The 18,647-nt window shown below is 33.4% G+C and overlaps 3 protein-coding genes across 4 annotated transcripts in view; 1 reads left to right on the top strand and 2 right to left on the bottom strand.

The window, feature by feature from the left end:
- The window catches only part of uox (urate oxidase), a 321,443-nt gene that overhangs the window by 3,326 nt on the left and 299,470 nt on the right, over window positions 1–18,647 (top strand). The window lies entirely within an intron of this gene.
- samd13 (sterile alpha motif domain containing 13) lies at window positions 86–3,622 on the bottom strand. 2 transcript variants are annotated; one of them, XM_052610361.1, is made up of 5 exons: window positions 3,486–3,622; window positions 2,122–2,263; window positions 1,865–1,907; window positions 1,338–1,449; window positions 86–1,033 (listed from the first exon to the last, which is right to left on the bottom strand). In XM_052610361.1, exons 3-5 carry the CDS (start codon window positions 1,900–1,902, stop codon window positions 890–892), a joined length of 294 nt encoding a protein of 97 aa, XP_052466321.1. In that variant the 5' UTR covers window positions 1,903–1,907; window positions 2,122–2,263; window positions 3,486–3,622; the 3' UTR covers window positions 86–889. The 2 variants fall into 2 exon arrangements, with proteins under 2 accessions (XP_052466321.1, XP_052466322.1); XM_052610362.1 differs by having other exon boundaries at window positions 1,865–1,904.
- Window positions 4,397–11,711, bottom strand: LOC128022625 (cAMP-dependent protein kinase catalytic subunit alpha-like). The gene is made up of 10 exons (XM_052610356.1): window positions 11,404–11,711; window positions 9,890–9,951; window positions 9,672–9,800; window positions 7,988–8,086; window positions 7,730–7,812; window positions 7,505–7,631; window positions 7,295–7,390; window positions 7,095–7,217; window positions 5,343–5,507; window positions 4,397–5,244 (listed from the first exon to the last, which is right to left on the bottom strand). Exons 1-10 carry the CDS (start codon window positions 11,579–11,581, stop codon window positions 5,119–5,121), a joined length of 1,188 nt encoding a protein of 395 aa, XP_052466316.1. The 5' UTR covers window positions 11,582–11,711; the 3' UTR covers window positions 4,397–5,118.

The raw sequence follows: 18,647 nt of genomic DNA, 5'->3' as shown, positions 1-18,647 counted from the left end.
TTGTTTTAGGATTTTGACTGATTATTACATATTGAGATATTATTCAAATACACGTATGTACAAAAGGAAGGAAGTCACACAGTACTGTAATGAAAACCAGGAAGTGTATTTTTTTCAGCAATCTGAAAAAGCACCATTTATTGCAGTCTACACTCACTTTAGTTTCATCTTTTAAAACACCCTGTATCACAAACTGCTGTAGATTTACAGTGTTGTGTTGGTTTTCCACAACAATTCACCAATTCATCAGGAATCACATTGTTGGTTACAAAATAAATAAACTGAATTCATAGCAGCACAAATCATTGTCATTCTGACAGGATTCCTGCAAACAAACCCTTAATATGTTGAGCCTTTAATCGCTGTAAACCACAGCACAGTATTAAATTTAATCATTTTCAGACATTTAAACATTTGTGCTGTTACTTTATCTCAGCTAACTTTTTATCTTTTAAAAACCAAGAGAAAAAAAAAAAAAAACACACACCAACAAACCAATAAAAATCGAAACTGGCTGTAACCTCCCTCTCTCTTCTGTTCAAACGTACTTCATGCGTTACTCAGAAACATCTTCAAGAATAGTGTTTCAGTTTTAGTTCAAGCCACTTTTCATTTTATGTCACAATCACATTATTAAACCAAGCATTTAATCATAAAAGCAATAATGACTTACGTACAAATACACAAAGTGAAGATAAAATCTGAATGAACATGTTAAACGTAGGTAAACTAAAAACAGTAAATATGCCTGTACAGCAGAATGAGACCTTAAAAGCAATAAATTCACCAAGTTTATTCATTAAGATGGATAAAATGCATTAGCTCTGCCTGCAGTTACCCTGCACCCCTTGCTGTGATTGTCTTCCATGCATCCATGTGACTGCAGCAGCTATGAGACGTTACTTTTTAAGTGCTGGGTTTGGAGAGGCTTGACGTGATACTCATAGATCTTCAGTGCAGGACCCAGTTTTATTGACAGTCCGGTCAGAACGTCATTTCGAGTCATTAATAAAAGGGATTTGCCATCGATTTCCTGCCGGGGAAAGTTTACCAAAAAAGACACAGGAGATAAATGATAAGATTTTATTATTTATTAATAACATCATTGTCTTGCTGAACAATTACTATCAAATTCCTATATTTTATATATATATACAGCTGACTGAGAGATTAGTGACTGAGCACTTAGTTAAGTTAAAAAAGTGCAGGGAAATTGAGTTTAATATTCCAGATCTAAAGTATATCATACATAATAAAGTTTGGTTGGTTTGAAGAAATATTTACAAAAAAAGAAAAAAAGTGCAGCAAATAAGATTTAGTAATCAACAAATCCCTACCTGATCCTGGAAAGCGTTAGCTTGCTCTTCAAATCCTGTAGCTTTAAAATAATTGACCACATCCGCTACGGCCCAGTGGGCTGGATCAGAAAGCTGCCCGTTCTCCACAGAACTGTAAGAGAGAGAAAAGATTTCACTGATGCATTAGCATGATTTAACCAAATACTGTATGTCTGTATGTGCGGATTCCTTTGACAACAGTTGCCATACAAACAGTTATTTTCAGTCTTGTTGCCATGGCTCTTGTGGAGCATATTTATTTAAATGTGATTATTATTTTTTTTTTCAAGAATTGTTTTATTATTATTAAAATTTATGATTTCTAAAAATTGTTGATGAAAATGCTATTTCTGGCCTTGTGATGAAATGGGTGTACTAGTTTTGATGAGTACAGTCAAAATCAATTAAAAAGTACAGTTACAACATAAAATTAAGACGACAAGCCATTACTAAACGTTTCTCACTCAAATGTAATTGTTAAAGACTTGGACACAACCTGAACCCAACGTTACTGTATATACACCTACCTTTTGGTGTCCACTGAACCATTTTCCTTGGTTTCCATGACTACTGGGTTAAATAACAATAATAAAACAGTTTAATACATTCAGTTTTGTAGATTTTAAGAACTACAACAGAATGGCAGATGCATTATCAAAATTCAATAAACAGTTTAATGTTTAAGTAAATATGAAATAATTTATTGAGGTGCATAACAGAAGCTCTGCTTTCATGTGGACACTAATAATCGTATTAATCTGATTGGCTCTGATCTATTGCTCACCTGTTTGTGAGAGAGGTGAGACTGCTCTATTCCATCAGATGCTCATTCCCTCTCATCAGTCTCCTGCTGTGCAAAGCTGCCCCATCTTCCATAAATGTACACAAGTTTCTGAATAAATGTCAGTGTACTTAGAGAATTGGTTCTGCAAAATAATAAAAGTTCTGAGCAAACAAGAAGATGATCAAGCATGTATGCACTGATAGTTCATTAAGTAGTAAGAAAAACATGTTAAACATACAAAACTGTGAAATATATTGTAAACTCTTAAAGGATAAGTTCACCCAAAAATGTAAATTATTTAATTAATAACTCACCCGTGAGACCTCCGTTCATCTTCAGAACACAGTTTAAGATATTTTAGATTTAGTCCGAGAGCTCTCAGTCGAGAGCATCGAAAAATACATTTCTGCCCAAAAATATAAAAAAATACGACTTTATTCAGCATTGTCACGAAGAGAAGAGAAGACAAGCTGAATAAAGTCATAATTTTTTTTTTTTTTTGGACCAAAATGTATTTTCGATGCTTCAACAAATTCTAACTGACCCTCTGATGTCACATGGACTACTTTTATGATGGTTTTCTTCCCTTTCTGGACATGACCAGTATACCGCACACACAGCTTCAATGGAGAGCTTTCTGACTAAATATAAAATATCTTAAACTGTGTTCCAAAGATGAACGGAGGTCTCACGGGTTTGGAAAGACATGAGGGTGAGTTATCAATGACATAATTTACATTTTTGGGTGAACTTATCCTTTAAGGTTATCTGTCAAAAATAAAACATATTATTAACAAATAAAATATATTAATATTACTAATATAAATATTAATATCATCACAATCTTGATATAAACAGCTTTTAACTTTGTAAAACAGCTTGAGAAAATATCTCAATTATGAGAAAAAAAAAAAAAAAAAACATTTGTGCTGGTTTGACAGGTTCAGTGTTTATGAAGAGAAACACGATGAACAAAATGACAGCCATCATTTTTAAACCAGAAAATAGATTTTTAATTGTAAGTAAAGAATTTATTAATTTATTTTAAATTAAGTATCCTTGATTTCTAATAATTGAAAAATGCCGTATGAAATATATTTATAAGAAGACCGAATGTATCTGTAACTGCTTCACTGAAACTAAATTCTGACAGGTAAAACAGAAGTATCGGATCATCAAAATATCCATTTAATATATTACAAGTGTTTTCATGATGAATTTCGACAGTGTGATGATTAATAAAGCAGATGATAAACTCATTAGCTAGCTAGCTTCCATTAACTCAACATTTATGACATTTGCCGTCTTTCTGAGAAAACAAAACGACAATTTCCAATTATTTGGATGAAAAGCTTTTATCTTACCAATTTAACAGATGTTTTATGTAGATGGTTCGATTGTTATTGACTCTCGATCATTGGAGCAATATTACGCTTTTTTCCCCCAAGCACAATCCGACAAATGCAGGCGCGGGGCTTCATGGGTAATGTAGTCTCAAACGACGGGAAATGTAGTTGTTCAAAATCTTGTTGCAGTCACTTCAACAATGAATAGCAATTAAGAGCAGTTTTAATTACATCAAGAGAAAATAAATAATGCAAAAAGGTAATTCAGCTTCTTGACAAGGAATTAACATACATTTATTGCAACGGACAGTAAGACAGAAAGTATTTTTGCTTTGTTATTTCTTGTTTCTGTTGATGAGTGACGGTAGTGACCTATTTCTTCAGATGAGTTATATATATATATATATATATATATATATATATATATATATATATATATATATATATAATGAGTAATATATAGTAATATATATGAGTAATATATATATATATGTAATATATATTACAATGCCCATTTAAATTTCCAATATATAATGAGTAAATTCACAATATAGCTTATTTTAAAACCAAAATAATTATCATAGAGAAATAAAATAATTCTGTCAGACTATACCGACATTTTGATTAAAAAATAAATAAACATATATATATATATATATATATATATATATATATATATATATATATATATATATATTATTTGCTATTCATTGTTAATGATAAGAAACAAAAAATAAACAAAAAACTGTAAATGAATGAATGAATACATAAATAAAAAAACATAATTTGTTTGTTGTTATAACAGGCTTTTAACACCAACTAAAAAGCATTAACATTCTACTTATAATATTAAAACATCTTTCACAGTTATGCTCACAATACTCACAGACAAGCAGAGGTGACAAAAGGCATTGGACATTATAAAGCAATGTAAGTCATTTTCTTTTATTCAGTGTCAAAATAATTTGTCCCACAATTGGACATCATAATACAGCAGAAATAAATCTTTTTTCTTAAAAAGTATTCACATGGTCCGTATAAAAACACATATGACTGTAGAAGGTGCACAAATCAAAAGCATATTTTCATTTTCAATATCTGTACAGTTCAAGACTTTAGATGAAGTATCAGAATCATATATGATTGATCTGTATAACCACTGTTTAAGGATATATTTAATGATTTATCTTTTTTAAATACTTTCTTTACATTTTGATATTTCTGAACAACCAAAAGCTTTCTTCAGCGCACACACAGATATCGTGCATACACACTTAAACATGTGGAATTGAGCTTTTCTCATGTATTAATACTGAACATACAGTATGCAGCACATTTCTTTAATGTGTAACAGACTTGAGTGAAAATAAAAGTTAAATGCAGAAAAAATAGGCTTTTTTTTCGTTTTATAAATTAATTAACATATAAAAGTTGAACACAAGTAAAAAAAAAATCTCAAATTTAAACATGAATGTTTCCAAACAGAAGACTATGTGATCTTTTTTTAATGCAGACTAAACTTCACTGATAAAGGCACCTGTGAATTTCCAAATCTCCTAAAGTCTCTATGCATGAAACAATGTTGGAAGAAATTGTGATGTTATTTGAAGGTGCATAACAAGACAAAATAAATAAAGCCTTTACAGAGACCCTAAAACTCTAAGAACTCCTTTGTAAATTTCTCTGTGACAGATAACCGGATGTCTTCCTCGTCGTACTCATCAAAGTTACTTGTGTCTCCAGGTCCTCTGCACTTTGGTATGATGGGAGCATTAATCTGTAAAATCATTGAAAAAATAAGCCAGCTCACAAAAGCATAGTTCTTAAGAACCAGTAAAAATAAGTGAAACTTAAGTAAAAAACAAAAGGCCACACCTTCTTCTCAAAGATTGCAATCCAGTCTGTTGTAGCGAACCATCTGTGGTTTTTTATGTCGCTGACTCCATTTTTCAAATTGCCAAAGCGTTTTGTGAGGTCCACCTGCAGCAGATTGCGCAGAAGATCCTTCAGGTCTGAACTAAAGTGTGAAGGGAATCTCACCTGTGAAAATGAAATATTCTCATCTGTTGGGTTTTAAAGGTGAGGCACAGTATACACAAAACAAAATTACCAAAAAAAAAAAAAACAAACAAAAACAACAACTACTATATTTATGATTTGCTTCAAACTTTACATTTTGATTAAATATTCATCACAACATAACATTCAAACTAAGTAAAAATGTATTTAAAGACTGAAGAAAGTGCACTGCACCTGCACTGAAGAAAGTGTGTTGGATTTACATTATTTATACATGTACATCAGTTGCACATTTGTTCACATGACTTCCAAATCATTGAATTAAGTTATTTTGAAGTGAACATATTAAGTAGTCTTATGTGTAATATTATGTGGCAAAACTGTTTTGTTACTTCACTGAATTATTAGATTTTACTATTTAACAACTAATTAACAAGTAACTAACAAACTGTTAACAAACATTAGCACATATTAGCATAATAAATGGAAATTCTATAAATATCCATCCTCTGCCTATAAGTAAAAGCTCCACTCTTCATCAATGGTAACCTGGTGTTACTGAAATGGTTCAAAGTCCCAACATTGTTTGGTTGCAGGTTCGAGTCTCAGTGCCAGCAGGAGTTGTAGGTGGGGGGTGAGTAAATGAACAGTGCTCTTTTCCACCTCAGTACCCATGGCTGAAGTGCCCTTGAATAAGGCACTGAACCCCATAATACTTCCCGGGCACTGAAACAAACAGCTGCCTACTGCTCCGGGTGTGTGTTCACAGTGTGTTCCTTACACACTGCTGTGTGTGTGCACTTCGATGGGTTAAAAGCAGAGCACCAATTTCGGGTATGGTTTACCATACTCGGCAAATGTCACAAACACACACAAAAAAACTTAAACATAAACAAGTCTCCCCATTTTCACTTTTTTCTTAAAACACACACGCACACTCATACATGCACACACACACACATAAAACACACGCGCACACACGCATAACACATGCATGTGCACGCACACACACACACACACAAACACAAATGCTGAAACAAATATGTGCATATTTCTCTCCTGATTCAGATGAGATTACTTTTTCCCTGAAAAGCAATATTATGGATAGAGGTCTTTATAGCTACAAAGAAACAGTTTTAAACATTTTAATGATGGATTTGTTTATCACAAACATGCAGCTTTTCTGCTTGACAAGATGTTACAATACTTAATAGACTGGAGTCGTGTGTGGACGTCAGCTGTTTGGACTCTCATTCTGACGGCACCCATTCACTGCCAATGAACCATTGGTGAGCAAGTGATGCAATGCAAAAAAGTCTGTTTTCAAAGAAAAATACTGTCCTGAGGGTGAATACATTTTCTGCAAATTATATAATTTTGGGGTAAACTTGTTTTTCATTCAGGTCCCACAACATATAATGTCATGAAATTCTTCTTATTTGACCTGTTCTGATAACCTAATTTTATACGGATGGAGCAAAATAATTTGTGTAGAAATAAATGGTTAAAGAAATAGAGTTAGAGTATAGTTATGCAGTAGGGCCAACACCAAGAGGAAATTTTACTGGCATTTATGGTACTGTAATAAATGATTGAAGTTCTTCTGACCTTGCCAGATACAATCTTCTCATAGATCTGAATAGGCTGGTCAGCGAAGAAAGGTGGATATCCAGCAGCCATTTCATAGATCAGAACACCCAACGCCCACCAGTCAACAGCTTTGTTGTAGCCCTAACAAAGAAAAAGAGAAAACATTGAGGATATCTTGAACTTCTAGAGGAGTAAGAACTACTGCTGTGTTTTCTTACCTTGCTGAGAATGATCTCTGGTGCCAGGTACTCTGGTGTACCGCACAATGTCCAAGTTCTGCCTTTGACTCGTTTGGCAAAGCCAAAGTCTGTTACCTAAATCATGTTCAAATATAGGAGTTATAAATACAGTAAAAGCTCATTAAAATATAAATGACATGACCAAAGTGCAGGTAACATTTAATCAGAGCTATTAATTGACAGGCACACCTGGATGTATCCCTGATGATCGATGAGCAAGTTTTCAGGTTTAAGGTCTCTGTAGATGAGGTCTAGAGCATGAAGATACTCGAAGGTCAGAATAATCTGAGCAGCATAGAACCGTGCATTCTGCTCACTATGAGGAAAAAACATCCTTATTTCATTTATTATAGAAAAAGACAGGTAAAGGCACATAATAAAGAAATTGTATTAGCTAGTTTTTAAGCTGCTTGCCTGAACTTTCCAATCCGTCTCAGATGTGAGAACATCTCACCACCTTGGATATATTCCATGACCATGTATAAATTTGAATGATCCTGTTATGGTTATTAAAAAATAAAATCATCACCATGCTATGTAACATAATCAGTTCTTGTTTTTCATGTATTAAAGCAGATTTCTTTCAGTAGCTTTAATCCTGACAATGATGCAACATCCTAGAACCACACACTCCAACATTATATTTATCTACAAATGAAATTGAATGTGTACCTTAAAAGCAAACGCCAGCTTCACAAGGAAAGGAAATGACACTGCTTGTAATATTTTCTTCTCGTTTAATGTGTGTTCTATCTGTTTAAGCTTCACCACCTGAAAAATCATCAAAAGCAGGAGGAAATATGGAATAAAAAAGTAACCAAAACAAACTGCACATTTCAAATACTGAACTAAATATATTATTTTTTAACATGCATTCAAAATGCATATCTTATGTATAGAGCAGTGTAAATACGTAATGTGTGTGTGTGTGTGAATTCTCTTTTATAAAACTGAAAATCTTTTGTTTCAAAAGATATGTAATCATTTTAGAGATTCTCATTACATACATTTACAGTATTTTGGTAAAATAAAACAACATTACAGCTAACTTTTTAATGAATGATCATCTTAGGAAATTGTTATAACGAATATATGTTTTGGTTTCATAAGTTATGTCACTTAGCAGTGACAGTCAGGAAGTTTCAGTTTCCTTCCTGGTCTGTAAATATATTTGTACATTATGACACATGAAACAAGGCCCAGATCAACCAGACTCAACTGAAACTGTGACAATTAACCTGCTTTTGAAAGTTGTGAAATTTCAAAATGATAATCAGGTTCAGTGTTTGAAAATATAAGAAATTTACATTTTATAAAAAAAAAAAAAATGTATTCTGTACCCCCAAATGAAAAAGCAAATGATGTTTATTCTATGTTTTGTTTGTACATTATTAGTGTTTTGATTTAGGTGTTTACTGTAAATGAGTGCAACTTTCTATAATTTGCATAGCAAATGTATTTGTGGAAAACATGCAATAAATAAAACACTAACATTACGTAAAAAATAAAGTTAGGCCATTTAGTTTGAGAAACTTAAAATAATACACAGCAAGAGCTGTCACAATTAATGATTCAATTCAATTTTTAATGATTCAACTCTTTAGAAATTCTTTATTGGTTCAAGTTTGTGTCACTAACTGTAAAAATTAAGCAAACTTAGTTTAGTGGAAAGGTCTAGTTATTGCATCAGCAATGTGGAATTGCTCAGTGAAGTTTATTGAGCTTAATGACTAACTTTTAATGAAGTTTAAAAGTACAAAGCATTAATAATTATAGTAATTCTATGATAATAGGGAAGTTCACACCACATGCTATTACATTGATGACAAGGAGGAACAACTTTTTTTCCCACCGATGAAAGAGCTTTAGCCTTTAAAGCAGTAGACAATAAAAAAAACAGTGGCTAACAAACTCGCTCATAATAAACAGAATATAAACGGGTCTAAAATCACTTACTTTTGGGTTTAATGAACTTATATTAGCTTATTGTGTTCTCTGAAATAACAGAATGGTGAGTTTTTCCGATAAGTTGAGTAAACTAACTAACTATATTTATTTATTTATTTTGACAGTGATGCACTAAATAAATAAAAGTAATTTTTCTTTCAAAGTAATATACATTCAGCATCTACAAGAAAAACATATGATTCTCATTAAGAGACACCAGGACTGTGTTAAAGGATGGTATGTCTCATAGAAAGTACTCTCTCTCTCTCTCTCTCTCTCTCTCTCTCTCTCACACACACACGCATGCATGCACGCACGCACGCACACACACACGCACACACACACACACACACACACACACAAAACAATTGCTGGATGCTAAAGAAGGATATACAGCAGTCATACTCACTTTTTCTTTGTCCAGAATCTTCATAGCATAGTATTGTCCTGACTGTCTGTGCTTGACTAGCATTACTCTTCCAAAAGATCCAGTGCCAAGAGTTTTCAATCGGTCAAATTCATCTAGACACGATTTGTTCTGCAGAACCGAAGCCAGAAGTCAACAATTATTTCTGCTTAAAACAACTGTATCTGACGTTCATGTTTATTGCAACAAAGCTCCCATACCTCTGGCTGAAAGTCCCATTTTCTCAAGAAATCCTCTTTGGCTTGTGCAAAGAATTCTTTCACTAATTAAAGAGACCATTAACACAATTAACATGATCAGTTAGTTCAATGCATGATTTCTTTATTAATTCCTTTATTTGAAACAGAACATAATCTTTAACCATTTTCAACATATATTCATTCTAGTCTATATGAATCATTCTGTTAGCATCCCCTGGGATTTCAAGTTCTGAGCATGGGAATTAGATTGAAAGAAATTAAAATGTTATTTTATGTTTTTGAACAAGATTAAAAAGGGGCAATTTTAAATGTCAGTGCAGGCATTCTTCTTTATATTTATAAGACCAAATGTTAGGCATACTAAAACATGAAAATATATGCAAATATAAAAAAGTGTGTTCTTTAGTGAAGTGAAAGATATCAAGTTGCAGGTAGGTAATTATTAAAATGCATTTCCAAAATGGGAAACCACTGTGCAAACAGTGAAACTGTGAAACTTTTTTTTTAAATGTGAAAAAAAAAGAGATTATGTTATAAAATGTGGGTGATTTCTGCTTGTTTGAGGTCTTGCCATTTAATTTAGGCAGCAACAGAGATGCTGTTAGTGACTAATCAACTAATTTGTCTTTTAATCTGGTTGCTCAGTCAAAGCCAGACATAAAATGCAAATTAAAAGGACAACACTGCCATCTTTTGATCTTATTTAATGTAGAACTACACAACCATCTGACCATTAGCCACACATCAGCAATTACTTACTTTTGGATTTATCTTGATTTTACAGAGACTCCTGAAATTACGTTAAAATGCACACAAGTTTTAACTATGTGATACTCGTGCTGATCAATACAGCAGTATCTTCTGACATTTATTAAGAAATAAATAAATAAAAAGTAGCAGATTGAGAAAAGACAATATTGCACTACAAAAATTGAGTATCACTCCACTTTACAGCAAACATTGTAATAACTTTAAATAGACATTACTTTTTGTCTTAATGAGGTTTACCTGAAAATGAACAAGAGATCTGAATTACATATGCTTGTCAGAGGATATATTATTAGTAAGATTTGGTTACGTTTACATTTTACAGATATTATCAGGTCTGCCATTAACTAGAAGGAAAGACCATACTTTATGTATAGGAAACTTGATGTTGTAAAACTAACAGGTTTAGTGTGCTTTAAGTTTTGCTGGCTGCGAAAAGCAAACTGACCTCTTCCTGTTGAAACCACAAAAAGTCTGAAAACACTCAAAGAGTACAGAAATATACTGAATGCACTTAATAAAGGCTAACACATTTTACTCTGCACTCTTCAGTTAATTACAATAAAAACTTCCTACATCATATCCTTTAATCTAGAGGTTGTGAAAATGCATCAGAGACCTTCTACAGTATATGAAATGAGTTTATTTAGATCAAGAGTCAATCATTTTAGGAAAACAGGCCTTTTGTGCATTTAATATAAATAATGAAATATTAATAAATATTATGCTTAAAGGCTTTGACTTACTTGTTGCATCCCAAAGAATGGCATACTCTGACACATGTGGCCCCTCATTCTCTAGTCCTTTCTCCTGGTTCCCTTTTCGATATTTGCAAAAGAATTTGCTAGCTAATGTGTCCAGCTTCTGAAGGGCAGAGTTAGTGCCTGATGACTGCCCAACGTTTGGATCTTTTGTCTGGGCCATAACAAGCACAGCTCACACTGGAGGAAACCCTCAACTGTTGATAACCACAAATGTTCTTCAACTATAGTCTCTGTAGCAGAGAAGTAAAAGTCATTTCCTGTTTGAGAGGCTTGGATTAACAAGCAAGTTTTTGTCTTACCACCAGCTAGTTATACTTCCTGTTAGAATATGTTAATGAAGAAGTAAAAACATCAGGCCTTTGCTCAACACCCAAAACAGTGGAGCAAAACAAAAAGACACTTTGATGTTTCAAAGGCCATCACAGGGAGAATGCATTGATTGTGACAGAGAGATAACTTGTGAACACTACCCTGCAGGACTGTTTTACTCATTCTCTTACATTATTACAAAGTTACATGTTAAGATATTGAGAACATGATGAGATGTACAGTCTTAACTTTTTAATAAAAATGTAATAAAAAATATTATTTTTATTATATGTTTGTTTATTATTATTATTATTATTATTATTATTATTTAAATAAAATGACTTATTGTAATGAGTTAAAATATAAAATCAAATGTGTCTGGCTATTTCATTGCTGTTATGTCACTATGCGCTATAAAACCATTTAACATTAATAGGTTACAAGTATTACTCAGTCCTGTCTAATGCAATTGTTAATTTTGTGCTTTTTTTTCAGCATGCAAATAAATACCCATGTTGTCAGTGCTTTCCTTGGCATATGAATTTACTATCACTTACGCCAGAGAACAATTTGTAGCCTTATTAAAACAAACCTGCACCCAAACAAAGCAAACAAACTAATAATATACACTGAACAAAATTATAATTGCAACACTTTTGTTTTTGCCCCCATTTATCATGAGCTGAACACAAAGATCTAAGACTTTTTCTATGTAAACAAAAGGCCTGTTTCTCTCATATATTTTTCACAAATCTGTCTAAATCTGTGTTAGTGAGCACTTCTCCTTTGCTGTGATAATCCATCCACCTCGTAGGTGTGGCATATCAAGATGCTGATTAGACAACATGATTATTGCACAGGTGTGCCTTGCTGGCCACAATAAAAGGCCACTTGTGGAGTTTTATCACACAGCACAATGCCACAGATGTCGCAAGTTTTGAGGGAGTGTGCAATTGGCATGCTGACTGCAAGATGTCCACCAGAGCTATTGCCCATGAACTGAGTGTTCATTTCTCTACCCTAAGCCGTCTTCAAAGGCATTTCAGATAATTTTGCAGTACATCCAACTGGCCTCACCACACCATCTATTAACACACCAGCCCAGGACCTCCACATCCAGCATCTTCACCTTCAAGACCAGAGGTCTGAGACCAACCAACTCCAGTAACTGCAGCAATCGCTTTGCATAACCAAAGAATTTCTTCACAAACTGTCAGAAACCGTCTCAGGGAAGCTCATCTGCATGCTCATCGTCCTCATCGGGGTCTCGACCTGACTCCAGTTCATCGTCATAACCGACTTGATTGCAAATGCTCACATTAGATGGCATCTCGCTTTTTGGAGAGGTGTTCTCTTCACAGATGAATCCTGGTTTTCACTGTACAGGGCAGAGGCAGACAGTATGTATGGTATCGTTGTCAGTAAGTGGTTTGCTGATGTCAATGCTGTAGCTCAAGTGGCCCATGGTGGCGGTGGGGTTATGGTATGGGCAGGCGTTTGTTATGGACAACGAACACAGGTGCATTTTATTGATGGCATTTTGAGTGACGAGATCCTGAGGCCCATTGTTGTGCCATTGTGCCAATGTATAAAATTCCACAAACAGGCCTTTTGTGTACATAGAAGAAATCTTTGATCTTTGAGTTCAGCTCATGAAAAATGGGGGCAAAAACATTTTGTTCAGTGTAAATGAGAGGGCCGTAATGTGTTAATGTGTGGCGCCATCAAGTGGAGAACAAACATCAGTGATGAAACAGAAATTCTTAGTACTGTATGTTAGCAAATCATCTATCTTTTTTATTGGCCAGTTTATTTTCAAATTCACTTTACTAAATCGTATCTTTTAAACAGTGATGTTACGACAAATTGCTACGACAAATTTACACTACCATTGCATAATTATTTGTAAAAAAAAAAAAAAAAAAAAAAAAAAAAAAAAAAAAAAAAAAAATATATATATATATATATATATATATATATATATATATATATATATATATATATATATATATATATATATATATATATATATATATATATATATATATATATATATATATATATATATATATATATATGTATATATATATATATTTTTTTACATTTCTAAAGTAAATTGCGGCTGTATTTTATGTAGGCAAATAATATGACTTTAATCTTTTAGTTGGGATCTATACACATGCTTGAAATTGGGTTTTAAATAGGTTTCAGTGTTAGGTTCATACAATAACATCGAAAAAGTCGAAAATATTATTACTTTAGAAATAGGAAATATTTAATATTTATTAGTTGCCTCTGAATAAGATCCCGGATGCAAACATTGGTTTGTCGCTAATGAGTCCTTGCGCTCCAGAAGACTCCAAGTATTTAAAAGTGCACTGAAAAAAGTGCAACAGCCCTGTCATTACTCTAAAGCACATTTTATACTTAATCTGACTTAAATTATTTAATTTTCTGTCTTGTTCTTGAGCTTAAGTAAATTATTTACTTTAATTTAAAGTAAATCTAAGTTTTGTTGGTTTAATTTAAACTATTTGCTACACATCAAATCAATAATTTTGCGTTCTGTGTAAACCACGTGACCACTGACGTAATCGAGGTTGGGTTTGAGAATTTTACGATCGACGGCCATCTTGTTTCCCCTCACATCCAGACTGCGGCTGACAGCAGTTCCACAATATCGGTGAGTAACTATACAAAATGCTTTAATTTACTGTAACTGCATCTGATAAATATGTAAAGTTATATGATGCGTTTGAATAAGTTAACTGTTTTATGGGTGTGTTTTGTCACATGTACATACACCCACGCATCTTTAATTGGGCGGATTGCATGAAGTTACTGACACGTTAGAGTGTGCAAAGAATCATGGATCAATGAAAAATTAAGAGCTTGATTATTTTAAAACCGCTATTAGCCGCGAAACAGAACTGAAATCGTTAATCCCACAAGGGCTTTCTGTGCTTGTACACCGGAGGCACGCGCACGAGACCCACAGCGTCAGCACTGTCTCCTGCCGTTTGAATATTAAAATATATAACGTTACACAAAATATGTCGAAAATGTCCGTCTTAATTAGCTTAAATATAACACAGTGACTTATGAATTAAGAGAGTGTAGACTTTTGGGAGTACATTAGATTTGAGTCAATACACTGAAAAAAAGTGCACATGGCATGTCATTACTCTAAAGAAGTCGTTAAAACGTTACTTGATCTAACTCAAAACATTACATTTTCTGTCTAGCCATCAGTGTTATGTAAATATTTGGTCAATTTAAAATTAAAAGAATGTATTGTTAGTGTAAAATATACATTTCTGTAAATTGAAATTTAAAATATTGGTTCCCATTGTCACGTGATTTATAACGTAATCCGGGGTCATGCGTGAGGACGTTCAGCATTCTTGTTAAACCGCATGGATGAACCAAGGGGCAAGGAACTCGACCGGAAGTTGAAGTCAGGTGGGGGCTGCCATCTTTTAGCAGAACTTCACTTGCGTTAGCATTCCCATTGACTCCCATTCATTTTGGCGTCACTTTGACAGCGAATAACTTTACATCTGAGGCGTTTAAAGACTCGGTTTGTCCATTATTTATTTCTAAAGATACACGACAATGTATAAAGGGCTCCATTACCTTCTATGTTACATTATGGCCCCGTATAAACAGTTTTTGTAAAAAATAGGCTAACGATTGCGTCATAACCACTCGGCTCTCTGTCGCATTACCGTACAGACAGGAGGAGAAGCTCGCAGGCAATTAACTTAATATGGCGTACTGGCGTTACATTTTAAAATACTATACAAAATAATTAATCAGAATACTTACTCCTGCTCACTCACGACAAAGAACTCTCCGCTCAAGCTCGCCGTCTCTGCAAGATTAACGATGGCAGTTTGCACGCACAGCTACTAGAAGATCTACATCTGTCAGACAGGTTGCTGACGTCGTCAAGCTTCGTTTGAGTCTGCGCGTCAGAAACGGAAGTGCTAAAAAACGCTAAAACTGGGCTTCATCTGCCTCAATTGAGTTCCAATGGGGTCGCTGTGTCCATTTCTTTTACTGTCTATGGGATGAACTCGGCGTGGTAAAACGTGAATAAAGAAAATTGGTAAGTAATTTTAAACGTACATCTGGGCCGTATTATTAAAATTATACGTGTATGATTTCATAAAATGTTATGTTTTACTGGTGTTTTACATACGGTTAGTATTAACGTACTAGTTTGACTGCTCTAAATCGTTTAGAAGGTTTACACGTTTCCCTCATTACAATGTTAAACCGAGTGGAAATAAAATAATACAAGAAAACTGCTTCAGGTGAGATGGATTGATATTGAAACGTAGTATAAAGACTGTTTCGGGTATGCTGGAGTGCAATACTGTACTGCTACATGTATAAAGTACATGCACGCTTCAGACACTTGTAAGTTATAGACTTAACGTTTTTATGAAGGTATATATTATGATGATTTTTATTGATTTATGAAACTCATGTTCGCAAGTTATTCGCTCTGCTTACTTGTATGGTCTCTCATTCATGATTAACATTAGCTTTACATGAAGGCCCAAACACATGTCTTTAGTGACATGCCTAAACACTTATTTTAACTCATTGTGTCGACCAGCATACTCGCAAATAAGTGATCTGTTTATGTGAGCCAGGTGGTTAATTCATTTTGTCTTTTGTAGGACGGGGTACTGCTGAACAACAATTAGGACAGGTTTTGAATAATCCAGTCACATGAAAAACGTAAGTAATTTGCACCATTTAATTTTTGCTTTGGAGGATAAGTCTTGTTATTTATCTTTCTTCTCTCCTATGCTCTACCTCACCATTCTCATTGGCAAGTAACTCAATGTGAAAATGTCTTGGATGCCCTAATTATATGTTTTGTTGTTTAATGCATTGTGTGCATATGTCTTTTACAACTAGTTCTCAAAGTAATTTTTTTTTTATATATATTTTTCATAAGTCTATTTTCTGTTTCTCTTTCTTACAGATTAATGCAGAATTTTTTCGCATCACGACCTTACCTCTACAATCAAGATTTATGGCCTCTTTGGACAGACAGACAGCTCTCAGCTTCTCCAGGTTATTAGGAGCAAAGGTGGAGCCCTCCGTGAGAAAACTAAGGACACTATTAAAGTTATGGATCAGGTATTGGTTACATGCAAACAAATTTGCTTGTGGTGATCAATTTAGTAGTGTATTGGTCTAATAAAAACAATACATCTTGAACATTTTGTAGAGTTTGGACATAGACATCAGAAGAGAGTGCCTGCTGAAGTGCCTGATCACATACCTTGGTGAAGATGCAAGCTGTCTGATCAAAGAATACCAGGTAATGTAGACAATGTAAACTACTGAAATATTCTACAACCATGTTTGCCTTAAAGTTATATTTCACTACCAAATCAACATTTCCCTATGTTTTACTCGCCCTCAAAGCATCCTAACTAAATTTCGATTTGGTAGTGACATATCACTTTATAGTTAAATTACTAAATTGTGTTATCATTTACACATCAGCCTGTGTGACTTTCTTCCACGAATATGTCTGTGATTATCTACAATGGTCAACACATTGTACGAGCGTTTGCTTGTACAAAGTGTTTAAAAGCATTTTCAAAGCTAAAGAAAGTGTAAAAGTACATCTTCACCCAAAAATTTTCATCACTTACTCTACTCTTGTAATAAGCCGTTTACATTTTATTTTTATGCTGGACACAAATGAAGGTATTTGAATGAAAGTTAGCAACAGACGTTTGGACTCTACATTGACCTCCATAGTAGGAAAGCTAAATAAATTTTGGAATTTTCAGATGAAGGGATATTTTTTGTTATTATTATTATTTTTTCACATTCTCTCAATTTACTCTCTCCTATGTTTTTAGGCTGACCAGAGGGAGGAAGCAGAGAGAGAATTTGAAAAGACCACCATGGCGTTTTTTGGGATCCGTGAAACTGATGCTCTTAGTCGTGCACTGGACATTTCCATTGTCATTGACGGTGTGGAAGTACTCAATGAATTGCCCTCTGTTGCATGTGCCTGTGCATGTGTATTTGTATCAGGATGTTATTATGACAAAATAAACTGTCAAATGTTTGATGCTTGAAGTCATTCATCTTAGTTGATAAAATTACACATTCTGAAAGTAATTTTTGTTTTCATATTACATCAATGTTTTAAATTGTATTTGTTTGGATATTTGGTTAGATAGAAAGTAAAAGAATTAAGTTAATACAAAGAAAAAAAATTAAGACAAAGTATAATTTGAGATCTCATTAAACTTAAAAATATTATTTGATTCAAAGATACTTTTTGCTTTGGCTAAGTAATAGATAGTTAATTCTTTTCAAAGTAAAAATTTTAAGTTGATAAAAAGTAAAGTAATTAGATGTAACAAGTTGACGCAATTTTTTTACTTTGATCCAATGAAACACTTTTTTCAGTGTGGGTAATTATGGCCACTAAACATTTTTTGGTAATTATTGTCACTCACCACATGCCTCTTAATCTACTATTTAGAAATAAAGAGTACATTTTATAGATTCGATAGGAAATACCAATTGACAAATTGTGGTTTAATTACATAATGTTATTAGTAGCCTACTGTGCAGTCCATGCGCCCCTATTGGCGCAATGGATCGGTCTATCTTCATTGTACACTTGCTGTAACTGGACAACACACAGAGTAGACTGAGGGATTTTATTAAAAGTTACTGACATGTTAAAAATAAATAATATACATTACAGCTAAATATAAATAAATAGATAATAATAATAATAAAAATAATGTTACTTACATACAATTATTCAGTGGCTTGGGCTCAGTGGCTATAAGTCAGGATGTATTGTTGTCAGGATGCAGTGCATGTCTCAAAGCATCCCCATCAGCTTTTTTTAATTAATG

Source organism: Carassius gibelio, chromosome A11, assembly GCF_023724105.1.
Source record: "Carassius gibelio isolate Cgi1373 ecotype wild population from Czech Republic chromosome A11, carGib1.2-hapl.c, whole genome shotgun sequence".
Lineage (NCBI taxonomy): Eukaryota > Metazoa > Chordata > Actinopteri > Cypriniformes > Cyprinidae > Carassius > Carassius gibelio.
This window is presented reverse-complemented; position numbering and strand designations above follow the sequence as displayed.

Coding starts and splice junctions, on each gene's coding strand:
- samd13 (XM_052610361.1), bottom strand. CDS start 1,902: ATGGAAACCAAGGAAAATGGTTCAGTGGACACCAAAAG. Junction 1,450..1,864: donor GGTTCAGTGGACACCAAAAG/GTAGGTGTATAT, acceptor TCTCTCTTACAG/TTCTGTGGAGAACGGGCAGC. Junction 1,034..1,337: donor CTAACGCTTTCCAGGATCAG/GTAGGGATTTGT, acceptor TTTCCCCGGCAG/GAAATCGATGGCAAATCCCT.
- LOC128022625 (XM_052610356.1), bottom strand. CDS start 11,581: ATGGCCCAGACAAAAGATCCAAACGTTGGGCAGTCATCAGGCACTAAC. Junction 7,813..7,987: donor AGCTGGCGTTTGCTTTTAAG/GTACACATTCAA, acceptor TAACCATAACAG/GATCATTCAAATTTATACAT. Junction 7,218..7,294: donor CAGAGATCATTCTCAGCAAG/GTAAGAAAACAC, acceptor TTTCTTTGTTAG/GGCTACAACAAAGCTGTTGA.